Raw genomic sequence first — 27,809 nt, 5'->3', positions numbered from 1 at the left:
TTACGCTACTAATCTTTTTTGTTTAAATGTAGCTTAAATAAATTGATTGCAACCACTTACCTTAAAAAAATTGATTAAATTCAATGAATCATTTTTTTCAGTGTATGAGATAGAAATGAGACTCAGATATTTCCTTAATAAGTTTGTGAGATTCACGCAGATAAACAGATGGAGTTGTATGATGATCTACCGTTAAACAACATATTTTCTTTGTTAGTTTGTTTGGTCCCGGTCCACTCTGTGTCATGCGGTACATTTGACTGTGTACTGAACCCAGAACAGCCACAGGGCTGATATGATAGTGTGTGCCGTTGAGAGACAGATAGTTTGTGCTCCCTGCCGTTTGCTGTGTCCCTAAAGCCTCAGGCATCTGCTGAAACACACGACCAACATTATTCAAGACGACCTTTACTTCGGATCATATCACTATTAGCATTAGATCATTTATGTTTGCCACGGTTGCACACATCATTTGTATTAGCTGCCCGATTTCAATGTGTTCCTGCGTTCGGGACTTTAGCGAGAGAGTAAGACAGCAGCTCTTTAAGTTTTCCATCTGTTGTACATGCTATTCATCAGGAGAAATGATTGCAGAGCAACACACATTCATTATTTCGGCAGCACTCTGATGAGGGCACAGTTCTTCTGTCGAGAAAGAAAAGCGCAAAAAAACTGGATGACAATTCAAAGGCCGAGTCCACTGGATACACAGCCCGTGTTACATAATGACTGCCTTTCAAACCAATTTACTGGTAAGTGTGTCATCACTGTACAATGTAAAGTGTCCTATAATTTAAACCATAACACCGTCAAGCCCAGAACGGGCATTTGCGTCATCGCCCGGCAAGCCTTTGGGTTTGTATCGAGCTGAATTTCACAATGGAGAAAGACAAAACGGGCCCGTTTCGAAACGCGGTACTAACTTGCGGTACGAGGCGCGGTGGACAAATGAGGTTGTTTGCGATGTAACGCTCGACGTGGAAAAGACCCGGCGGCTGTTTTTTTACAAGCGGCTGAGAAGGAGAGCTTGTGTTTGTTGAAGCGAGTCCTATAGCACCTACCTTGACCTGAGGCCTACTGCTGACTCCAACCCTTCCTGCAGATGAGCTATTTGTCTGCGGAGCGCTGATCTGAGCCCTGCGGCCCAGCGCGACATCGCTGCTGGTCTCTGACCTTGCAAGCTGAGAGAGAGAAACAGACAAACAAAGAGAAAGTTTAATAAATGTTCCTTTCTAGAACTGAATCCTTGTGGGTTGTTACTTAGTTTTTATTCAACCTGAGTGATCTCACAAAATTCAGTGAAATAGTCACGCATTATTTTGCTCAGTTTTCCGTAGTATTGTCACCTATTTCCACCATTTTACGTGCCCGTGCCACGACTTTCTTTTCCATGTCAGTTTCACGTATTTGTTACTCAACTGTTCTTCCTATTTCCAAACGATTGTCGCTTCGGTTTGGGGATAAGAGTTGCTGTTTGCGTTAGGATGTCACTTTAAGTGTTGGTTTATACATTTTTTTTGTATGCTTTTTAAACCATTGTCGCCTGACGTTAGGGTTAGAGTTTGGTAAGGATGTCATTTTATGTAACAGAAACTTCTTCTAACCCCAAACCGAAGTGACAATGGTTTAAAAATGGGAAAGATAGTTGAGTAACCAATACGTGAAACTGACACGGAAAAGAAAATGTGGCACGGGCCCGTAAAATGGTGGAAAGCGTGACAATGACACGCAAAACTAAGCAAAATAATGCGCGATTATCTCACGTATTTTGTGAGATCAGGCTATTTTTATTACTGTTAACGTTTCTGTAAATTGTCTAATTTTGCATCACCAATGAAATTGCAATTGTACACTTTTTCAGAGGGGTTTTAGAGGTCTTCAACCTTTCTCAGGCCAAGGACCACTTAATGCAGTGGTTCTCAAACTGGGGGTCGTGGATGGTGCCAGGGGGTCCCAGTTTTATGACATTTTATAAAAGACATTAATTTATCATGAAATCTGCGTAATTAAACCTCAGAAAAATAAGGCTACTAGCCAACAGCACTACGTTGTATAATATTTTATGTTTTGTTTAATTCAAATTTAAAGTTTTAGAATGTTTAATGTCATAACTTTTCTCTGTGGCCGCACGTCCAAAAAGTTTGAGAAGCACTTCCTTAAAGGAATAGTCTACTCATTTTCAATATTAAAATATGTTATTACCTTAACTAAGAATTGTTGATACATCCCTCTATCATCTGTGTGCGTGCACGTAAGCGCTGGAGCGCACTGCGACGCTTCAATAGCATTTAGCTTAGCCCCATTCATTCAATGGTACCATTTAGAGATAAAGTTAGAAGTGACCAAACACATCAACGTTTTTCCTATTTAAGACGAGTAGTTATACGAGCAAGTTTGGTGGTACAAAATAAAACGTAGCGCTTTTCTAAGCGGATTTAAAAGAGGAACTATATTTTATGGAGTAATAGCACTTTTGTGAGTACTTCGACTCGGCGCAGTAACACCCTCCCTCTCCCATTATGAGAGGGAGAGGGGGCGCGGACTTTTCAGGCGAGTCGAAGTACTCCCAAAAGTGCTATTACGCCATAAAATATAGTTCCTCTTTTAAATCCGCTTAGAAAAGCGCTACGTTTTATTTTGTACCACCAAACTTGCTCGTATAACTACTCGTCTTAAATAGGAAAAACGTTGATGTGTTTGGTCACTTCTAACTTTATCTCTAAATGGTACCATTGAATGAATGGGGCTAAGCTAAATGCTATCGAAGCGTCGCAGCGCGCTCCAGCGCTTACGTGCACGCACACAGATGATAGAGGGATGTATCAACAATTCTTAGTTAAGGTAATAACATATTTTAATATTGAAAATGAGTAGACTATTCCTTTAATATATAGAGAGGGGGAGCAGGGACACCCAATGCATTTAGCATTTTGAGCCAGGCCTATAATACCATTATGTTACAGAGATATTAATATATAATATATTTTTGGCATACACAGAACAGTCACATACCTTTAACATACTACATAACATTTTAATTGGACTAAAAACAAGATTTTAACATGGGAACTGTTTGTGGTTCATTTACTATTAGCCTATTACTGCCTTTTTGTTTTATTCCTAATTTTATTTATAAAAAAAGAATTTTTTTAAAACAATATTTGGAGTACCCCTGCTGCGTTCCAGAGCCCATCCAAACCAGTGGGACGTGGGACTTATCCTACCTACAACTAAGAAAAGTGCCTGTCGAAGTGGAACCTCCTACCTGCGCACTCGGGGGAGTTTGACATCGCCCGACCTCGCAAATTAAAGGGCTCGTTATAGTTGTGCGTAGGTCTTACGGCGTAACCGCGACGGCGTAGGTTCCGCGTCGGTTTTTAATTTATACTTTTGCGTCGTCATCTACGTCGACGTTCAAACACACGCGCAGACCACTGGTAGGCAGTGTCCACGTGTGTAATCACAGTAGCAGCGCGATCATCAAAGAAGAAGAAGCTTGGCAAGTTGAACCCACAATGAAGAAGAAACAGCAACTTGTTGTGTATGTTTTGAGAAGGCCAGCAATGATGGAAGTAAATAAACAGCGACTTTTGTTGCAGTTTGAGGTGAATCACTCCTCAACTTGGCTCATCTTTGTTTTCACCGTCACAAACGGAAATACCTATGACGTTTTTTTATCAGACGGGAGGGGTTCTGGTGGACCAATCACAGCGTTTGCGGTCCGCGTAGATCTGACGTGCTGTTAAAAAATTTGCGATGTGCACGTCAGGCTACGCAGAGCTACGCACAGGCTACGGATAGCCTATGCCATAGCTACGGCGTAGAACTTATGCACAACTATAAATCGAGTTTAAGTCGGAGGATAATGGCGGTGCCCATGGAGTCTCGTGTCGTGAGATGTAAAGCTTCAACAAATAGGCTAGAAACTGTAGTTTTCTGCTTGTTGGGTTGTTTTAGACACTGTAATTTTAACACAACTTGTTTTTATATTATGGTGTGAAATTATGTCATTATTATCTGTTAGCATGAACCTTAGTGCGGTGGTCGTCCATGTTTTCTGTTTGCCTGGAACGCTTTGAAGTAGGAGCTTGTACACTTCACGAAGGATAAGTCCCACGTCCCATTGGTTTGGATGGGCTCTGGAATGCAGCATTATATCACCACGGACCCCCAGTTGAAGACCCATGCTGTATACTCCCTATGCAGTATGATTTTGCTATTGGATAGGGTTAGGCTAACCCTAGTTAACCTAACCCTAACCCTAATTTATTTACAATTTACATACCTAAGTAAAACATGCTTTAGCAATGCACACACAGTTGTTTGCCAATAAATAGCTAATTAAATAGGAAAAAATTAAGAGAGAGAGGGGGAAATAAGATAGGGAGAGAGGCAGACTAAATAAAATGGTAGAGAGAGATAAACAGAATAAGAGAGAGATGGATGTTATGATGAAGATTATAATAGTTCCCCTTCTGTTATGAAACAACTATCTAGCTGTTTTAATGAAATCAATATGTCATTACGAAAGAAAACATTGGACTCTGATTGATGAATAAAACCATTAATGCTCTGTTTTCAGTATCAATGATTAGCTCGAAAGTAGGAACTTAATTCGCCCAATGAAAGGTCAAATGCAGGATTTGCAGACAGAGCTGCAATCCAGCAGAGAAGAGTTTGCATAATGAAATCGAAAACTACTTAAAAAGAACACAAATACATGCTAATTCAGTCATGAAATTAAGTAATGATCCTCGCTGCATTCTTGCTTATGAATCATAATATAATCTGACTGATTATGATTATTCTGTTCCGTAGACCTTAAAATTTCAAATCTACGCCCGCAAATCCTTCTTCCATTAGCACTTGAGGGGAGGGGTGGGAAGAAAATGAATAGAAAAAAAACCCCTGATAAATATTTAGTCAATGAGATGAATTCGGCAGAAACTCACACCGCTCTCATTACAAGCAGATAGAGAGTGGCGTAACGTCAAAACGCACCTGTTTATGAGTCGACTTGACTTCCTGCAGAGAGCTGTGCCCTTTCCCGACATTCTTGTGTCTCATCAACTGTGAAGCTTGGGCCCTTTCATCACTATCACTTCTCCTTATCAGCGGACAGTTAATTTTGGGATTAATATAAAGGCTGCTTTCCCCTTTTAAAGGATTTGTAGTGGAGCAAGAGACTCTTATCTTAGTCATTACAGGGGAAATATTGGATTCAAGCATTTTAGTATCTGCAAAACATTCAACAGTATCTATCGGGGTTTCGCATGGTAAAGGATTAAGATAAGGAGCCTCATTACGGTACTCCGGCTGGCTACCAGCTACACTTTCTTGAGAAATACCATGCGCTTTTTGGTATTCATCTGAGCTTTGGAGAAGCTCTGGTAGTTTGGCGCTGCATCTCGTGGGCCGTTTGTTAATGGACATGCTGTAACAGAGAGGAGGACCTAGGTACACTTCCTCCGTGCAGGCCTCGAAGAGCGGCTCTTCGTCACGGATATCTGGCGTACCGGATAAGATCGGAGTGGTGCTCTTGTCCTCCGCGCAAGTGCTGACCTCTCCGCAATCGCTGTCGTGTGAGGAGAGTGACAGATAGGAGTAGAAGTCCCCTTTGCGCAGGTGGATAAACCTATGGGAGTGCTCGAGTACCTTCTCTTTGATCAGAGACACAGATGTTGGGCTAGAAACCTCAGCGGGCTGATCAGCCGGCGTCTCTTTGGTTTTCAGGGCCACGGATGTCATGTCAATGATCTCCATCACAAAGTCATGGACGTTTTCGGCTTTCGTCTCTTCGGAGTCGAAAACAGGGTGGCCGCAGCCATCCGAAGTGCATTCCTGATGGTTCTCATGGACGTCGTTCAGGAAGGCAGTAAGCTGTTTTTGTCGGCTGTGAGCATGTGCTGCCAATCCGGAGCACTCCTCCGCTGGGGAGATGGATGGGGAAGGACGTTGAGAATTGTGACAGGGAAGCTCTCCTTTTAGCTGCACATCCAGCGATAACTCTTTGGAATTCAAGCTAAGCTGTTCGCAAGAGGACGGAGTGGTGGTGGTAAACGTATCACTTTTGATGACGTTTACACCATCTGTCATGTAATAGCCTTTAAATGACTCGCCCTTCCGGGTAAGTAAACTTCCCTCCTCCCTTAGCAGCTCTTCATTCAGATCTTCATCCTTTCCTTTGCTTTGAACGCTCTCAACATTTCCATTCTCCATGTCGTCCGCAAATCGACTGATGTAGCTCCTGGTGGCGTCCTTGCCCACATCCTTTTGATTAAGGCTCTCATTTTTAGCATTAGTGTCAGCTTCCAAGAGTTTCAGCGCTGACCGGCTGAGAAACTGTCGGTCGTTGGCGGTTTTGATGGGAATTTCTTTAGACAGGGTGCCACACTGCAGTTCATCCACAAGATCTGCCTCATTTTTCTCTCTGCACTGAGAGAATCTAGGTTTTATCCAGCTCTGAAACTCGCCCTTTGTATAGTCCAACCCAAAGGGGCCTTCAATGTACTCTTCCTCTGAGGTGACACTCGAGTCGTCGTCTTTAATACCAAGCTCTTCCTCAGTAAGAGTCAGAGTAGAACTCGAAAGAAGGTCGCTGTCTTCCTCATCATCTGTACAGGCTGAAGTGCAAGACACGTTGACAACCATACTGATGCTCGCGTCTCCCTCTTCATTTTGTTGCTGGCCACGGCAATGCTTCCGAAAGGATGCATTCGATTCGGCGGCAACGCGGCGGTTCATTTGCACGGCGAGGTCTTCGGATGCCACAGAAGAGTCTTCGGTGCTGCTCAGCTCTGTCAGAGAGGCTGCAGAGCTCTCGTTAATAGAGGATGGAGCACCGGCGGAGCGTTGTCCACGCCACAGCCAGCTGTTCTGGAGCGTTACGTCAGAGATGCTCCGCGTCATCTTCTGCGCAAGAGGGTTCTGGATGTTTTCAAGGCGCTTTAACAGTTCCAAAGTTCTCCTGCTGAGCTCCCCTGTGGACTCCACAGACGATCCATTGTCCCTTAGGCTTTCCCTGCTACCGTCGTCCTCCATGCTCTTACACGGAGAAAGCCAGCTTTCCAGGGATGTGCTACGAGTAAGTGCCTCTTTGCTCGATGGAAATAACTCTCCAACTGCATAAAGGGAATCAAGGGAGGAACCCTGGGACAGTTGTGCAAACTCCTTTCTGAGCTTTTTCTCTATGATTAGCCTTTGATCATCTTTTGTGTTGTAGTTGTCAGGATTTATGCTATGGTCATCAATGAATTGTTTCTTCCTATTCTCTCTACACTCCTCCCTCTTCTTCCTCATCATGTGCAATCGCTGGTCTCTCTTCCCAATGGTGAGACTGTCTCCATATTCTACACACTTATTAGCACGCTCCAAAACCCTGTCTATGACTTCATCTGAGACTCTGTCTTCATTTACTGAGTCTTCAACCGTGGGTGGAGTTAAAGTAACGCACACCTTTGGATCATCACTTTGTAAGAGCAGGCAAACCTCAGAGTTACCGGTGGTCTCTGTGTCTCCTTCGCTCACTATCCCACTTTCGCTCTCCGATCTCCTGGCCGACTCACGATTCCCCTTTAGCAGTTCTCCCAGGATATCAGGCAGGGATTCAGCAGAGGAGAAAGAGGAGTCCACGCTCAAGCTCTTCAAAAGAGGCTGCTGAACTTTGGTTGAAGATGATTTGTGTTGATATTGGGGTTGATGGTAGAATTCTACTTCATGCAGACTATACACTTGATAAACACGAGATGATGTGGCATTCTCCTCCTCCATCGTGTTGAAGGTTGCACTGCTCCGTCTGTCATTTGGGGACAACGCCGTCGGCTCCGTTGGGGAATCGGGGTGCATTTCAGATTCAGCGTTTAACTCCTGCGTCTCGTCGCCAATGGTCATGTCCATCTCATCCCATTCCCAGGAGTCTTCAGTCTGGCCATGAAGGTCCATGAGTGAAGGTTCAATCAGGTTTCCCGGGACCTGCAGCGGATACAAAAACGTGTCATTGAGGGGGTAAAGTTATTTTCGTAACAGCCCTGAAATCAACCAGCCTCAACTTTTAATGAGATTAAATGCAAATTTCTGTACAGAACTTGTTGTTCATGCAGAAAGACAGTCTATTTATTTGATCCTCTTTATCTCATTAATCTAATAATAAACTGGCAAATGTAACACTTGCTTTGTATGTCATATATCCCCTATAATGAATTTTTATTAGATCTCTGTTAATTCTCTTTCTGCTGATGTGGGAAACACTAATGCAAAGCCTTGGATCGCCAGCGCATGAAAAATACTCCAACTGTGAGAACAATCAATCAGTTTAATCCAATAAAAATAGTTTCAGTAAGCCACCTCAGCTAACATTTGTACCCCAGTCGGACCACATAACAGTTTAATCACATTGACTAAATACCATGTTCAGCTATGCCATTACAAAAGTCATTCGTTTTGTTATATTAATGGAGATTAAGGCAGTCCAGTATTGTAAGGGATTTTCGGGATGAATGGAGTCACTGCTAATTTATTATTTATACGAAAGCTTACCACTCTTACTGGTACTGAAAAAAGTTAAAGCTAATATTAAAACCATAGGGTACCTACAGTGACCTTCAAACCAAACCCATGATATCCTGACAAAAAAAAACTTCCAGAAACCCATGAAAGATTAACCACCGGAAAACCATTTGCGACTCCTGGTGAACAAGGCCTCCTGAAGCATTCAACAGTCAGCTATTTTATCATTTCACAAAGTGTACTGTATTTATAAAAACAAACTCTCCCCATTATTTTTCTTTTCCTCTGTTTCGCGCCCGCAAAAAGTGAAATTGCACTTCAGGCCCGCAAGGTCAGCCTGTGCGAGGGGCGAGTCATTTGTCTTCCCGTGTAAGTGAGTGGACGTTCACAAACAGGTTGCCGGGCTTTTCTGCGCGCCTCCCCAGAGCCCAACTGCTGCCATGCAGGAATGCACAACATCTACATGACAAAAGGCGAAGTCTGGCCCTCGACCCGCTTCACTGTTAACACGCACTGTAACGGTCTCGCACACACAATAAAGAAACGAGTTAAGGGTTCCGTTTTAAGCACGGGAAGTCTTTTTATACCGCTGTAAACATATGCACATGTTATGTTATGCTATAATGGCCATGTGGATTCTGGCCCTCGAGACAATTTTCTCCCTTTAATTGTGGGATGCAGACACGAGATTATGCTATTATATCGCGGTTTACTCATTATATTAGGAACAGTTATTTCTGGCAACCTCTGTAATCGATTGAGATCACACTACAGTGAGTATCTGGGGAACGAATCCAGCCACCGTCCTATTTCTCTGTGTATTCAAGAATAATATGTGGCCTCTTATAGATCATACTTATTGTGCTTTTACAGCTATTCTGCTCTATAGTACCAGCAGTGTATATTTCAGCTTTAAGATATGGTCATACTATAGACTGTTTCCTTAGCATACACGGCAAACAGTAGATTAAATGAGAACATGACAAATAGGCTGTCCTTTCAAATTAAAACGTGGCCATATTTTACACTGTAGAAGACTGAAACAAAATGAAAAAAAAATTGCAATAATACCAAATAAATTAAGAAAGGTTTTCTCTTATGTCTCTTCTGTCTTTACTAATATAGGAATGCACTGTTGTATCGTCCTATGATCAGTATTGGCAGATAAAAGCAAAATTTTCCCACTATCAGACATCGGCCTATTGTTTAAAAACAGTGGATGGGTGATTCTCACGAAACCATTGAAACACCACGACACTAATGATTTTAGCTTTAAATATATTGTAATATAGTAACATTAAAAAGCATCAGAATTAACACAATACTGTGTTTTACCTTGCACAATGTATGATTTCAACATAAGAATTTATAATTGTAAATTTTATCTCATTTTCTGCTGAAATTCTCATTACCGCAATGTGTCCGGCTGTGTTTGAACATGCGTTATGTTGTAATTTAATCAAATTAACACAAAAATATTAAGAAAAAAAATAAATAGATGTTTTGCTAGACTACTTGAGATGACAGAAAAAATATTTACTGAATATTCATGTATAATAATAATGAAGAAAAATTTGGAAAATGATGTGTCCATGCCTGATGTTCTCATCCTCCGCAACACTTTTTGAGAACAGTTTAAGCACACATACAGAATTTTAATAAAGTTTGATTTTGAGTGACCAAGCACATGGACCAGTTACTTCAAGATGGCTACCAGGTAAGATCATTTTTTTACAGTTAATTTGAAATATTGTCTTGTCAGAATGCTTACACGACATTTTGATTATCATTACCGCAACAGATGCTTATTAAATGTTAATTTAATTAATAGAAGCATAATACTTTGATTTTAAATGCATGTGCAGAATCTCCAAATTATGTTCTTTCATGTTTGTCATGTCATTTTGAAAATATGTCAGTGTTGATGTTTTCTGACTGTTGCGGTAATGAGATTTTTTAGGACTAATTTTTTTAATTATGTTACAAAAAGTGTTAAATGATAAGTAAAAGTTTTAAAATTAATGTTCCCATTTACTCCAGACTTTGTTTTTCAATGTCTGGTGGGAAAAAAAGTAAATTTAAGCAATTTTTACATTTTCATGCTTGACATGTTTAAAACCAAGTTTTCGTGAGAATCACCCAGATGATCACGGCAGAAAAAAACGGGCAGAAAAACCCATCCAAACCTACACTGTGTGATTATTTAGATATTATTTGGGTGACAATGACAACAGAATTGCAGTTTGAAGGCTTTGCATATCTAAGATTTAGGGCCAAATTTCCTACCAGCGCAAACTTAAAAAAAGAAAAATAAATAAATAAATCATTTTGCTGGTAGCCTCTTATGGAACGGCTGAAATTCCACAAGGGGGCGTATTTGTTCCTCAGGCGTTGCACAATAAATGTGACATCTGAATATATTCATTATAAATCGTGAATGAAAAGTGAGATTCGAACGAATGTCCATTAGTGAACTAATTGTATACACTATTTATAACGTAATTCGGTCAGAAACATCAAGATTGTGAGATGAACAAATCTTTTTGGATTAAAAGGCTATTCCATTTACTTGGACTTTTGGGGATTTATGAACAATTTGTTTTGGACAATTTCACTGAAGCGGATAAAGGGAAGATTTTGAAGGTAAGTAAATATCCTAAATCGGCGCCGCCCGGTTCAGGTAACTAACAAAAATCATATTATGCTTTGTGTGTGCCCTTAATGGAATCCCGAAAGTCTAAGCTTTACAATGATGTGCCGCATGACTGTATATTTAGAAGCTTTAATGCTTCAAAGTTACAATGACGTAATGCAGCGTCACGTGCAAGGGAGGGGGTGTCCCGTGTACGGCACAGTGTTCCTTATCAGGTTAAATAATGACTGAAAAGGTGTGGTCTAGTTATTTTTGTGACTGATCTTATTGCATATACATTTCTAGGAGTTCCCCTTTAAGATGCTAAATTTATGGGAGAAGATTGTTTTAATTATTCATGCAACGCGATTTACTAATGTTTGTGCATGTGTTATTACTATTTTTGCGCCATTATTTAAAGCCCCCCTAACCTAAAAAATGTGTTTCTAGCAGAACATGACTCGCCAATGTGTGTGCAAAAACATCCTGTTATTATACAAATGCATCTATTCTTCTTTGTGTAATCTCCTTTAAACCGCAGCAGTCACACAAAACAGGCTGCTGGGGGTCCCCTATCAATGTGATGTCACATTGATTACGCCCCACCCATAACCGCTCACAGACTCCGCCTTATGAGCGCCTAGTTCAACTTTTTCCCAGAGACACATGTTTTGATGTAGTTGTAAACGCTCTACCTCCTTCTTTGCATACAGGGAGGGGAACAGAAGCTTTCTTTGCATTTAAGACCCACACAAAAACAGCCACAAATGGCCATGTTCATCATCGTATAATGAAAGATTTGTGGTGTATTTTGAGCTGAAACGTTACAGACAGATTCTGAGGATACCAGCGACTATTTTTCTATTGCTGAAAACACCTAGGTTAAGGGCCCTTTAACGCTGAAAAAAGCATGTCTTAAATCATTTTGCGCTTGAAATGGCTAAAATTGTATCTGATCGAAGTAAAAGAGGAGTCACTAGGAGAAGTCACACAATACCAGGTGTTGTTAACCTATTGTAAACCTCTACTTTTCAGTGTCCTGTGGCTTCGTTAGCTGTGATGTTCATGGTGCTGAACTCAAGCACATCAGGCATTAGTAGATCACCCGCACCTCATCAGCTCTGCTTATTTGTGACCCTGAACTAATTTGTACTGCTCTTAGTAGATTGCGTTAGTCATTATAGAAATCAGCTGTTGCGTCTGTTTTTAGTAAATAACACGCAGATATTACCTTTACACTAATTTGCCCCGTTTAGTAAATCTGGCCCTTAGGATCATAATTTGAAAGAAGTAAAAAGAAAAACTGTCGATATCCATCGCTATTGGCAGATGTCATTCTAAGTAACTGAATATTGGTATCGGCACAGAAATTTAGTATCGGTGCATCCCAAGTGTTTACTTACGATGCAAAATTGTAACAAGCGCTATAAAAATTGATTTCAATAAAAAGTAATACTAAAAATAAGATCCCGGAATAGATGTAAATATTTATATTGCCAGTGCTTTAAGTGGGCCGGAACGCCCCGGTACTCAGTACCGCCACTTCTAAAAATAGCTCTTGAGCGTACCACCACCTCTACGTGCGCCCAGAACGTGCTTTTAGCGTACCGGAACGCTCATTTGTTTAAAAATCAGAGGTTTAATTTAATAATTTGGCTGCGCTGCCGCTTTTCAGAGCGCCCTTAATGTACACTTCCTAATTCGTTCCACCGAGAGCAGAGACTACATTACCCATACACCCTTGCGTTTACAAGTTAAAAGCGCATGCGTCCTTCAGTCAGTGTCAACGTGCTCCTGGAGAGGTGTGTGTTTGTGTGTGAAACGCGCAACCATAGCTGCTCGGTTAAAATGAAAATACAATGAACACGTAATATGCCCTCCTTGTTTTAGACTCTGAGTAGTAAAAGAACGCCGTCAGAATCAGAGGACTCGCTGACATCCCCACCAAGCCAGAATGATAGCTGCAGGTCAGACGCAAGCCTTGAAGGTACGTGATAATCTCCGCTGTCGCGGCTTTCAGTTTGGTTCCCCTCGACGCAACTTCGGATTTCCTCAGGCAATGTGCAGAAAACATTCTTGAAATTGTAATATACATTTAGTTTAATTGCTAAACTAAAAGTAAACGAAATTTCAATGAATTTGAACTACGTGCACAGTAGTTTTACCACCCGGAAAACAATGGGACAAAATAAATGACTTTAATTAGAGTTTCAAATGGCCAGTATTTTGTTATTCTTGACCCCATAGACATGGTCTTGGTGTCATTTTAAAGTTTTTTTTCAAGCTTTTTCTATCTGAACCACTAGTTTTAGCATTTAACCATGCTGAAAATTTTACTCACATATCTACCTTTTGCACATTTTATTTATGTTAAAAAACTCTTTCTAAAGTAGCTCTTTCTAATTGTATTTTATCAAAATCCTTTTGCACATTTTATTTATGTTCAGTAGCTATTTATAGCTCAAGCAAATCCACAAATTTATAAAAGGATTAATTATTTTTTACAAGGTCGTCTGTTGACTGCTAAATATAAAACCCCTGCAATATAGGAGTCGAGTCAGCAAAAAAAAAAAAAAAAATAGAGTACCGGCACCTCTTTTGGGCCACTTAAAGCACTGTATATTGCGCTTTTGACTGGAGTTGTAATCCCAAAATGCAACAGTGACAAACGACATGACAGCATTTAGCATCTCCTTCTTGACTCAATATTTCTTTGAACCATCAAAAGTTTTTACCCAAACAGATTAAAATGCAAAACACACATTTATTTACCAAATGTAAACTTTTAGACTAGTGAGATCATTGCATGGATGACATTGCAGCATACTAGGTATTACAGTGGTTCTTAAACTGGGGGCCATTTTATAAAATACATTAATTTATGATCAATTCTGTGTAATTAAACCTCAGAAAAAGGAGGCTACTAAGCAACAGCACAATATATTATAATTGAATATACTTGTTTTAATTTAAACATAATGGGGCGGTTTCCCGTACAGGGATTAGACTAGTCCTAGACTAAAATAACTGGAAGTGCTGTCCAAACTGAAAACAACTTGCACTGACATATCTTAAAATACATCAGTGCCCTTTGTTTTGCCTCAAAATGCACATGAGTAATGTTTTTAGTACGGTATGTTTCTTAAAACTAGTTATATTTCCCAATTAAACTCAGGTCTAGTCCTGGCTTAAGATAATCCCTGTCTGGGAAACCGCCCCAATATGTTTTATGTCATAAAGGGGGCCCAAAGAGATGCACCATACACAAGGGGGGCCGCACGCCGAAATAGTTGCCACTGAGGTATACTATTTAAAACATTCAAACACTAGACATCTCTACACAAAACAGCCCACCTACATCACCGTGCATGGGAGTCTAAATTAACCAATTACATGAAAAAGTAACCGGCTTGGATCTTTATACAACAATTATCGAACCGGCACCACCTTGTTCATGTAGTGCATCTTTAAATATATTGTAAAGTATACGTGACCTGGTCTTGACCCAGAGTACGCTGGAGTCTGGTCTGCCACTGAAGCACCTGCATGACGATAGCTTCCCAGCGTCTCTCCAGGTTGACCTGGACCAGTTGCAATGACTGTCGATCCGTCTCTGAGCTCTGACGCTCGGGTCCGTCCAGCAGCTTTTGACAGAGCCTCAGCACTGAGGAAACACCTCTCCGTCTGCCCCGGATCTCCGTACACAGAGCCTGAAGAGACAAAGACACGTTACTTCAATCATCTTTTGAATATACAAAGGATGGATCTGGTTAAGGGAAGGGTTAATATGTTAATACAATAAAAGCTTTGCTAGTGTTGGAGAAGAAACTTTACATCTCTAGTAGCGCTAGATACAGTTTAATACAGTCAAGGAAGTTCAGCAAATTGTAAACTAGTAAAAAAGTATAGCTGACTCATTGGATCTACTGTAGGCGATACTCCAGCGAATAATGACAATTACCCCATTATTTACTCCTCATCAAGTTATCCTCAATGTACATGAATATATATTTTTTAGAACACAATTAGTTATATTAAAAAATGTCATCGCTCTTCCAATCTTCCAAACTTCTGACTTTGCAGCCCAAAAAAGTGCATCCATCCTTCACAGTAGTAATCCACATGGCTCCAAGGGGTTAATAAAGACCTTCTGATTGTACTACAACGGTTTTTTAATATAGTGATGTATGTAAATCACACGCTAGTTGTTTTTCTAAGGGACTAACCGATCACACAGAGAGAGAGAGAAATAAAGACTCCTGCGTGCTTGATAAAATCTTCTCAACAATTGCGGCTGTCAGGAGCACATAAATCACGATCCCCTCTCTCCATAAACACGACAGAATTAAATATTAAAAGGCCAAAGCTTCAGTATTCCCATACTCTCAGTCCAGCTATGACACTGATTTAATGAAATCACCAGAGCATATACAGTCTCTTACACTGCTGTGGAGATCTCTGGTGTCTCTGTGTGTTTTATAAGATGGTCTCTCACCTGTACCCAGAAACCTTTTTAAAATATGCAGCGGCTGCTTCGCGAATAGACGGCGGGACGAAAACATTCGGAGAACAATTTATGTAAATCCCGACAGCCTCAAAAAGCATCGTCTTACATTTTCTGTACATTTTCCAATAAATATTAAACACCAGTACATTTCACTATTACATTTAAATTGGATTTTATTTTTCCTGGAGTGCTCTTCTCCTCTGTTTTAGCATATCTCTGTCTCCTGTGTCTTTTAAACAGGTAATGAGACTGTAAAGTGGGATGGCGATGTGCCAGACAGCAGTAGAGGATTGTACTCAACTGAGTCATCAAACCTAAGAGCTCAAACTTTGACAGTCAGGAAACACTCAAATGGGCTTTTATTTTACCCATGAGCACACTGTACATGGGTACAGTACATACACTGCAAAAAGTGATTTTCAAGAAAAAATATTCTTAGTATTTTTGTCTTGTTTTCAGTAAAAATATCTAAAAAGTCTTAAATCATTATGTATTTTCTTGATGAGCAAAACGACCCAAGAAAATAAGTCTAAAATATCAAATGTAAGTGATTTTGTGCATAAAACAAGCAAGGAGGGATCTGCCAATGGGGTAGGCAAAAAAGTCTTGAATATTTTTCTTAAACACTAAATTCAAGAAAAATTTGCTTACCCCATTGGCAGATTTTTTTGTGCTTGTATTTGATATTTTAGGTCTAAAAACTAGACTTTTTTGCTTGGGTCGTTTTGCTCATCAAGAAAAAGCATCTTAATTTAAGAATTTTTAGACATTTTTACTGAAAACAAGACAAAAATACTAAGACATTTTTTTCTTGAAAATCATTTTTTGCTGTGTAGCAACCTGTTTTAGGTTTTGGTAAATATTTTATACTACTGATACTTGTATGGTACCAATATACAGTATACGAATAATACTGCATTATAGATTTTCTAAAATAAACAAATACACAGTGGGTCACTTTTTACCAACACTTTCACAACCTGCTTTCTCTCTATTTTTAAGGTGTCCATGTTTCCATCGCCACGATTTTATGCGCATTTTGAAATACTGCATCAAAAACGAGTGATGGAAATGCAAAATTTCAAATAAAAACCCCTGAACTCATTCCCCGCCATACTCTAAGAAAAGATGTGTTCATTTTTTACACATCTTTTTGTGTGTTGTTTTTAACACATTATGTGTAGTTTTAACATATTGTTTGTTATTTTGTGTTGATTTAAGTAACACAAAATGTGTTGTTTCAATAATAAAAACAGAGATGTGTTTATTCTGGGGCAACACATTTAGTGTGTTGTCACAGAATCAACACTAATAGTTCTAATAGTGCAGCCTTTTTTTTTAAGTTGCCTCCAGCATTTTTTGTGGGTTTTTTTTTTACAAAATGCCTTCCAGAAAAAAAATCTTCTAAAAATATATAAACATACAAATATATCAAATGAAAGAAGAGAAACAAACAAACAACCCAGGAAAAATAACATTTAATCTTATCTATATTTTTTCTCTGCTTATAAACTCTTAAATATGGGTGTTTTTGTCAAAAAAATATTGCATTTTTGTGAAGGAACCTTGTTAGAGATTCAGAATGATTATTAAAACATAAATGTAGTGTAAAATTTATAAGTAATTTTTTGCTTCAGTTTTTTTTATAAATTGGGTAAGTAATCTCAGTATTACATATAACCATAAAAACTCACCAAGAACAAGTTTTTTTTTAATGAAAATGTTTTCTCTTACTTGACGAGATAACTCGAGGAAAGAGTTAATTTGCAAAAAAAGTTTTTACGCTCACTTAAGGTGGTTTTTGACTTGTGCAAAAAAGAGTAAATGTGAATACTAGGAGATGAAAATGTATTTTCAGAATAAATTCTGACGCTAAAGTTGTCTTTACCATATATGGGGCTCGTCGTAATGCCCTTGCTGCTAGTGCCTGCATCGAAAATGCTGAATTCCTTCTTCTATGCACAGCATTCAGAAGCTGTGTAATATATGTTTGATATGATATCATTTTTTAAAGTGCATGTCAAAATATAGCCCATAAATATTTCCAATCAATACTGGTGATCCACTCCGATTAAACAAACTCTAAGTTATTTCAACCCATGGTTGTTTAAATTAACTTTAAAAAAATTATATATTTGACCAAACCATTGGTTGAAACAACCCAAACTGGGGATCACATCATTAAATGTTTAATGGCACTTTTAGACATCCAGCCTCCTCTGAAATGATGCTTCATTGTTTTTGCATTGCTGAGTCTCATAAACTGATTTCTCTCCTTTTGAGTCTAGCCGTATTGACAAAGTGGAGTATAATGCTCCGATATTTGCTAAAAAGCTTTTTCAAATACCCGGTGCGGTGGAGTAATCTGCCTCCCCATCCCACCCCAGTGTGCGAGTCTACACAATGAGTCCATTTCAGTCACAAGCCCAGTTCTATGGCTGAGATGCTGGCCGCTAGCCAATGGACCCTGTTGCCTCAGTCAAATCAAAAGAACGAAAGAAAGAGAGAGAGAGAGAGAGAGAGAGAGAGAGAGAGAGAGGGAATATATTGTGAAAGGCTGAAAAATCACATATCACATCTCTTTAATAGCTCAATTGTTACTCTTGAGTCAGCAAGAAGACAAGCGAAAGGCAAATGGAGTGTTTTTCTTAAGTCTCCTGCATCTCAGATTGATCTTTTGAGAGAAACATCCCAATAACCTCACATGTGTCTCTTAATAGACTTCGGATCTGCTAAAATTCCAAAGGCTGCAATCATAAGTATGGGAATGTTTCATTAAATACTTTTAACACCAAATAATCTGATCTATGCTAGTAATGTTCATTTATTAGCTATATGTGACCCTTGACCACAAAACCAGCCATAAGTCGCAAGGGTATATTTGAAGAGTTTGGTTCCAAAACGCAATAAATCCATTTTGACTAATTTCGGTAAAAACTTTTTCTATACCAAGACAGTGACAAGATGACAACCACTTTTTCTGTTGCAAACTTTCACATAGCATCTTAAGGTTATAATAACATAAAAAAATATAATCCATAATTTGATTTTCAAAGATTTATTATAAAAACTGATTATTTTTTTCTGAAAAATGCAAAGTTTTCTTTTTCAAAATGCTATAAATCTATTGAATCCATTCTGCAGAGAAGGAGGACTGACGTTTGTTGCGGTTTGTGAAAAAAGGGAGAAAATATGACAAAATAACACGGTGGATATTGAATTTTGGTGGTAACTCATTTATTTTAAAAATGGCGTTTATCGCGTTTTGGAACCAAACTCTTCATTTGTATCAATAGCCAACAATATATGGGTCAAAATTATAGATTTTTTTAGGCCAAAAATCTTTAGTATATTAATTAAAGATCATGCTCTATGAAGATATTTTGTACATTTCCTACTGTAAATATATAAAAAATATTATTTATCATTAGTAATACGTGTTACTAAGGACTTTATTTGCGCGATTTTTTTCAATATTCGATTTTTTGCACCCTCAGATTTTCAAATAGTTGTATCTCAGCCAAATACTGTCGTAAATATTGATGATGTATAAATCACAATTTCTAAAAATTGACCCTTATGACTGGTTATGTGGTCCAGGGTCACAAATTATTATAATTTATAGCACTTAAACAACATTACTTAACAACAATTGCCTTATTTGTGTGTCTTTTTATTTCTCCTAAAAAAAGAAGAAACATTTGAGAACATAAATTAAAAAAGGCTGAACTTTAAAAATGATTATTAATATAAATTATTAATATTTTATACTTGTATATTCGGTAAAATTTTATTTGAAGGGGTGTTCATAAGACTGACATGACACTTTCACAATCATGACAGATGCGTGTCATGAACATAAAGTAGATTTTATGCATGTTTATGACAACTGTCATTTAGTGTAATTTGTTAAATTGTGTAATTTTTAATGCAAAGATGACATTGTTTGAGATGTCTTTGTTATGAAAACTTGACATTACCAAGACAACATAACTAACCACTTTTTACCAGTGATACAAATTGAAGTGTTAATACTCTGTTATAAAGTTTTATAACAGCGTCAGGAATATTTTTCTTGACCTCAGCTAGAGTTGTACAAATAAAATTTGTCATTAAAATGTCATTAAGTGATAATACTCTGTCGAATAGTTTTATAACAACATAATGAATATTCTTTAGTTCATAAAGTTTTTTTAAGTTTCCTCCATGTGTTTAACAAATAAAATCAGTCATTCAATAATAATAATAATTAAATTAATAAAATTATATTTTATTGCATTTGGAGACCAATTCACCTAAAATTAAATGAAAACAGTACAATAATGGGTTAAGCCATACAGCGTTGGGTCCATATCACTGCAAAGATAATTACGTTAAATTAAATTGATTCAATGTTTTTTTCTTTTATGTCAGAGTTGTGTTAGTTTTCAGTTTTTTATGTATTGTGCACACAAAAAAATTAAGTATAATATTTTGACGTGTCTGTTGCATTTTGTTAAAGTATTTACAATTATTTGACATACACTTAATGACATTTAAATGACAGTTTAATGTAATGTTTAACCTATAAAGCTAGTTAATTTCTTAAGTTTGATCATTATTGTGCTATGTCATGTTTATGACAGATTTATGACGAGTTATGATGTATTTGTCTTTGTCAATTTGTCATAACAAAGACAATTCAAACAATGTCATCTTTGCATTAACTCTTTCGCCGCCATTGGCGAGATATCTCGTCAATCAATAGAAAACGCTTCTCCGCCAATGACAAGTATTTCCGTCTTTCCGCCACACCGCTATTATCCACTAGGTGGCCCTTTTGCAAATTTTTAAACCCGGAAGTATTGCCCTATGACATGCTGCATGTCCGTGTCTGTTTTAAAGATCGCTCTGAATGGGATCTCTATGAAAAGTCCGTCACAAAAATGGAAATATCTCTGCTTTTTGCCCAAATGTGGTGTTTTTGCTGAAACCTACCCATATTCAAAAGCTGATTACAAAAGAACTACTGAAGGTAGGATGAAACGGTTTTTTTTTTTTGAAAGCAGAGGGCCTGTTCTTTCATTTGGTATATTGTATGTTTATATATTTGAAGAAGAAAATTTTCTGGAAAGCATTAAGCTTTTGTGAAAATCATGAAAAACGCTGGCGCTGGCTGGCAACTTAAAAAAAAAACGCTGGCGGCAAAAGAGTTAAAAATGACATAATTGAACAAATGACACTTAATGACCGTTGTCATAAAATCTCCTTTATGTCCAGGACACGTGTCATGTCATGATTATGAAGGTGTCATGTCAGTTTTATGAACACAACTTCAAGTAAAGTGTATATTCTACGGTAAATTCTTTAGTAACTTTGTTTTTAAAGGGATAGTTCGGCCAAAAACGATATTAAACCCATGATTTACTCACCCCCAAGCTGTCCGAGTTGCATATGTCCATCGTTTTTCAGACAAACACATTTTCGGATATTTTAGAAAATATTTTAGATCTTTCTGTTCATTAAATGTTATGTTACGGGGTCCAGCAATAGTCCACGACCTTCAAGTCCAAAAAAGTGCGTCCATCCTTCACAAATTAAATCCAAACGGCTCCAGGATGATAAACAAAGGTCTTCTGTGGGTAATCCGTGCGGTGTTGTTGTAGAAATATCCATATTTAAAATGTTATTAACGTTATAAACTAGCTTCCGGTAGCGCCGCCATTTTGGAGTGATGCGCATTCAGGATGAGAGCTTACGCAGGGTACAGAGTTTCTCTGCTGCTGCTCTGTGCCCCCGCCCTCCGAATTTGTCATACGTCACTAAGAAAAGTGCGTACACTACGCTAATACTCTCTACTGAGTCTAAGATGGCGGCGCTACCGGAAGGTAGTTTATAACGTTAATAACATTTTGAATATGGATGTTTCTGCAGCAGCACCGCACGGATTGCCCACAGACCTTTGTTTGTCGTCCTGGAGCCGTTTGGGTTTGGTTTGTGGAGGATGGACGCACTTTTTTGGACTTGAGGGTCGTGGACTGTTGCTGGGCCCCGTAACATAACATTTAATGAACAGAAAGATCTAAAATATTTTCTAAAATATCCGAAAATGTGTTTGTCTGAAAAACGATGGACATATGCAACTCGGACAGCTTGGGGGTGAGTAAATCATGGGTTTAATATCGTTTTTGGCCGAACTATCCCTTTAAAAATGACATAACTGAACAAATGACACTTAATGACGTTGTCATAAAATCTCCTTTATGTTCAGGACACGTGTCATGTCATGATTATGAAGGTGTCATGTCAGTTTTATGAACACCCCTTCAAGTAAAGTGTATATTCTACCGTAAATTCTTTAGTGATTTTGTTTTTTACATTTTTATTGTTATTAGTAGTAGTAGTATTAATTTGTATTACTATAAGCTAAGCCGTTTGCCACCATTTCATTAAAGCAGTAATCTAAGTTAGTAGTGTGTTTAAGCACAGCCAATGCTTTTCAAGGCACTCCAGTTCACATAAATTGAGAAGTCCATTGAGCTATGAAGAGTAACCCTCTGAGCAATAAAAATGTCCTCTGGCAGTATATCGAGAAAGACTGACAGAAACGAAACATAAATAGCCATCTCTCGCTTGTCCATCATCGTTGAGATCTTCAGAACAGACGACCTGATCATCTATCAGGTGCTTTTTAATAAAGCTATCATAGGATCAGCTGTCTCGCCGCGCGCCTGTGCGCTAACACAATCTCCAGAACGCATGAGATGACTATTCTCGCTCATCGCACCCCGACCGTTATCGTGCGACTAAATCCATCTGCTGTACAGTATTAATCTACAGGTCTCTCGCTATCAGAATCTGTAATCACACCTGAGGCGGAGAAGCGAGCTGTGAAGATGCATGTGTATTACACACAGACCTCCCAAGAGTGCTTCACCAAAAACTGCTTATCTCTTTATTCAGCACAAAATGAGTCAGACCGAGGCCTAAAGCCTCTACAGTTTCCCATCTCGTCCTCCCACCTAATTTTTCATTAAAATTTAAGCCGACATTTTTAAGAAGAGTTTAAGTGACACGTGCGCCTTTGCCGACACGCATTCAGGAGGATTAAATATTCCGACGACAGTTCCACACTTTAGTTTTCCGGGTATTTGTTTTTACTTCCTCCCCTGTGGGAAAACGAGCACACGCTTCATCTCGCTCTTTACAGCCGATGCAATTTTAACATTTTCAATTAATCTCGCCGAGATTGAGGAGCGCAGCCCAAATCCCCTCCAGTGACGGCAAGGACACGAGAATCCGGCACCGACGGTGACCCAGTGGATATTCAATCAATTACCATTAATTAGAAATCTCTGATTAATTCTATTTGTTGATTAAGTCAATTAAAGCCACAAGCACTTGTTATCGCAAATGAGTACAACGAATTCGTGACGGACGTTTGTTCTCGCACACGCTCCCCGAGCTCAGACTGCCTCGACTTTCATCAAAGTCTGTCAGGCTCAATGTCTTCTCAGCATCTCAACTGTTTCAATTCCAACACGTTAATAAAGAGAAATAGCACCACAGTGTCAATAGAAAATAAAAGGGTCATTCTACAGAAAAGGTGGAATTCGGGTGATGGAAATTTGCTTAAATGAACATCTTTTAACATAACCAAAACTTCTTTAATACCATTAACTTGTCAAATCTATGAATCCACAAAACGGGGAGCTTAATCTATTTTAACTTTTTAATACATTTTAATAAAGAATCCATGAGTCATTTATTTGTCATTGGTGTTACCTGTGATTTAAACAACATTAATGTTGATACTAAATATTTTTTCTCATTACAGCTTGTGTATTTAGTTAAAGGTTGAGTAGAGGAATGATAACAGCAAGAAAAATTATTGATTATGAATATTTGTTTAATTAAATTCTTCATCTTTACCCAGCATTGTATGAAATTATTTGATTCTCATTTTGTAACAATGTAACACCAATGACAAAATTGGAATATAATTATAGATAATGAATATGATAAAACTTATAAACTTTCATAAAATTTTTCATCTTGTTTTATTTTTATGCTTTTATGTTGGTCAGTTAAAGGAAAAGTGCTTAGGAAGTACTCATTTGAGGAGTAACACCAATGATGGTAACACCAATGACAATTTACAGAAAAAAACTAATATTTTAACAAAATGGTTGCCATTAGCCATGTGCCATTTCATCAGAGATGTAACAATCACATACACATTCAGTATAATGTATTTTTATGTAAAGATCTTAACACTCCCAGCTATAAAAAAGAGTAACACTAATGACATCCAAAAAATCTTATCTCAAAATTCTTAGATATATCATGATATTTTAGACAAATAAGGTAAGACATCTCACAAACTTTTTGCCTTCCTCCACTGCACTTCTTCCACTGACCTCTTGACCCATGAAAAACTTCAAAAAGCTGATGCTTTGTTTCAAAATAAAAGTGCTTTGGGTAGGGTAACACCAATAACATAAATTTGGGGGACAAACCTTTATTTGATATTATTCATATTAATAGTGTATTTTTACCATTTCAATGTTGTAGTAAATTCATACAGGGTTAAAGGTAAATGTAAATTTGATTTGTTTTACAAAAAAACATGGTTTTAAATAATAAGTACACAGTTCAACTTCCATGTATGATCAAAGGGACAGGGCAATTTTCAGGACCAGACATTTAAAAAAAAGTTTAAAAAAAGAAAAAAAAGAAAATTAAATAAATAAACTCTCTCATCATTTTAAGGACAGTCTATATTTATTAAATATATATATATCATTATGGGATTATTGGGTCAAATTAAATGATTAAGGGGTCTGCAAAAGCAAGGGACAAGCATTTTCACCTTTTTTGTAGAATGACCCAAAAGCAAGCTGCACGTTAAAGAAATAAACTTACATTTCTGTAAGATGTATACTAACATACTGTAATGAAGGTACATGCACAGTCATTTCTCTAATCCGAAAAATATTTTATCCATCACTTCTCAAATGATGTACTGAAATGATGAACAATTTCAAATGTCAAAGCTATTTACAAAATCATCATCAGTGATGATGGTAAGGTTTCTCAAATCAGTATTTGAAAAGCACAACTTTTTAAATGTGTCTAAGTTTTAATGCAATCTTCATACAGAAAGGTTTTAATGAAAATGTCCAAAGACATGAGAAGTCCATGCCCAAAGCTGAAGTAAAACTAAGAAGAAATTCACCTGTCACCATTGACATTAGTCTTATTACACAGTGGGAAAGTTCACGCTAAACGATCCTGTTTTGCATTCTGTTTGCCTTTTTCTGAAAACGTCCAAATTACAGAGATCAAATGCATTCGCGTCAGTTTGCGAGTGACCTTCCTCCGATATAACCCTGCTTATTTTTTAATTATTTTTCTCTTTTACACAAAAACTGACAGCGTTTTCAAAATGAGACTAATGTCTTACGAACGTCACGCGTCCTCTTTACCGCACCAAAGCAAACAAACGGCAGGCGAGCGCTATCATTGAAGACATTTTCTCATTAGTGCCTGTAAATGAAAGCGATATATAATGAAAAATACGACTGTGGGTGTGTGTGTGCGTCCAGTCGATTGTGTGTGTAATGAACAAGTCTGTCACCTGACTGCTCCCCATTACCGGCTGATGAGACGCTAACTCTGCGCTCGACGCTTCCGCGCGCCCGGCCCAGGACTTAATGTGGTTAGCACTTGCCAAAGAACAGGAGTTTCTTATTCCTAATCATGGAGAAGGTATTGATATTATATCTGTGCCGTCACATTCAATCAGCCGGACGGGACCCTGAGGATGAAGCCCCGGGCACCACGCTGTGACGGGCTCATCAGAGGTGTCAGGAGATGAACTCTGACTCGAATACTGCTGCAAAGTTTCAGTCTGGTTTCCATTTAGTTTAATTCTCTGGTGGAACGTCTTTAATAGGAACGTGGTTGGGAGTTGTAGATGTTTTCGGATGAGCTGCAAGAACTGTCTGAATTTACACAGACTTTTCTTGCTTTCCCAAGTACCAGAAATCCACCCTATTTGATACACACCTAGTCTTGGTTGCAAAAAAGGGTAATGGTTCCAGTAAATATCGAGAAACTTTTAATAGGAACTGCCTCTGGGGAATTTTGGAAATATTCCAAATTGGAAACTTAACGAATTTATGGGAATTCTTTGGACATTTAGGGAAATTTATATAAACTATATCATATACAAGCATAAATAAACATTTTGTTTGGTCATAAGCAGACATGCATCCAAGTTAATACAATTTTGAAGTAGCTTGATACTTCCGCTCATCCAGCCTGAATTTATATGATCAAAACCCTTTCAGAACTCAGATCTAATATGAACACACAGCACAAGGACGTTTTAAACAAATGTATGTAATTTACGTGAATACATGCAAAGATGGACATTTTGACATTATTTTGTGTGCAGGATTCAATAAATGATCTGTTTATGGTGTGAAAGAACATGTGCAGGGTAGATCTTCAACGTAAATTGCATTAAATCTTGATGTTTTAAACAAAATTATGCTGCAAGATTTTTTTAACAACATTTAAGTTGCCTGTTATAGGCAACTCTGCAATTTTTGCAAATTCCCAGTTTATTCCGATTAATTTCCACAAATTCCGTTAATTACTGTATTTGAGGAGTTTTGTTCCAAAACGTTATAAATCCATTTTGACTAATTTCGGTAAAAATGTGTTTTCTATATCAAGAAAGTGACAAGATGAAAACCACTATATCTGTTACAAACTTTCACATAGCATCTTTAGGTTATAAAAACATAAAAAATTCAAAATCATAATTTGATTTTCAAAGATTAATTATAAAAACTGATAATTTTTCCACAAAATGCAATAAATTCATGACAATTTTTTTTAATGCTATAAATCTATTGAATCAATATATGAATGTGCATTCATCTTTGTCATGTTATATTCATTTAGTTGACTAGTGGTATACACTGATTAAAAAAATAAACATTAATGGCATTAATCAAAACACTTACTTTGTCATATTAAGATCACTGTCATGGCTGCTGTCATACTTGCGACGTCGTCACTGAACTTTTTTGACAGCGATCAACTTTAAAATGTTTTGGTCCTGCTCGATTTTTGTTGACTTTGAGTAAAATAATGGAAAGTTTTTCATAAGATCCCCTGGGGACAATGTGTTAGCATGACAGAAGCTTGATGCTGTCGGGAGAACAAGCAAAATCCGCCATTTTTCCTTCGCCCGAGTGCCTCTTGCGTTAAATTATTCGATTTTGATGGCTTACGTTTCTTCCCCGTCACAGACCAACAAAAGTATTATTTTGGTTTTGTTTGTTTGTATGTTGATCTAGAAATACAAAGTAGATGGGGAAAACTAGGATTCTGTGTGTATTCAACGCACCGCCATTGTTGTTTACATTGCGTGGAATGGTGCGCTGTGATTGGTTAACCGGATTTATTGCATTTTGCATAGAAGAAAGAGTGCCGTTTATCGCGTTTTGTGAAAAAGGGAGAAAAGATGACAGAATAACACGGCGGATATTGGATTTTGTGTAAAATTAAGAATTTACTTTTTAATACTGATTTTGGCGGTAACTTTTTTTAATTGCTTTATCGCGTTTTAGAACCAAACTCTTCATATTTCCGTTAGTTCCCGTGAAAAGTTTCCAGCCTTGAAAATTCCTGGAATTTTGCAACCCCAGTCTCGGCACATTAGTGCAAACGTATAGTTTATGCCAAATGGTACATAATCTGAGGCGTTGTCCTGCCATTTTGATGGTTTTATGGACACATTGATATTTGTGTCAAACCTGAACACTGAACCATCTGTGGTTGGATTATGCAGGTCTGACCCGTTCAATACTCTTTTATTCATACTTCTGTACTCTACATACTTCTACTACACTTCTACACTACAGTGTTATTCACTAGTCATCACACCAGCCTGTACAAGCCTTTAAACTGTATTATGCTGACATTTGAAATATTTGCATTCAAATGAAAGTATGTGGCGTTTGATATAACGTTAAACAGACCTTTTGGTTTGAATCTGCATCATATTTATGCATATGGAAAACAATTTTATCCAAAGCAACTTATAATAGGAATGTGCTTACATTACATTACAAGCACCAGCTATAGAGTATGCAGAAGACATCAGCA

General features: G+C 37.9%; 1 protein-coding gene across 2 annotated transcripts in view; it reads right to left on the bottom strand.

The window, feature by feature from the left end:
- Nucleotides 1-27,809, bottom strand: part of akap6 (A kinase (PRKA) anchor protein 6) — a 167,901-nt gene that overhangs the window by 3,472 nt on the left and 136,620 nt on the right. For both annotated transcript variants that reach the window (XM_055171832.2, XM_055171831.2), the window contains exons 12-14: nucleotides 14,632-14,847; nucleotides 5,002-7,971; nucleotides 1,062-1,181 (exon numbers count right to left, since the gene is read on the bottom strand). In XM_055171832.2, coding sequence (XP_055027807.2) covers nucleotides 1,062-1,181; nucleotides 5,002-7,971; nucleotides 14,632-14,847 — 3,306 coding nt within the window. The remainder of the gene's footprint in view (nucleotides 1-1,061; nucleotides 1,182-5,001; nucleotides 7,972-14,631; nucleotides 14,848-27,809) is intronic.

This window comes from Misgurnus anguillicaudatus, chromosome 7, assembly GCF_027580225.2.
Source record: "Misgurnus anguillicaudatus chromosome 7, ASM2758022v2, whole genome shotgun sequence".
NCBI lineage: Eukaryota > Metazoa > Chordata > Actinopteri > Cypriniformes > Cobitidae > Misgurnus > Misgurnus anguillicaudatus.
This window is presented reverse-complemented; position numbering and strand designations above follow the sequence as displayed.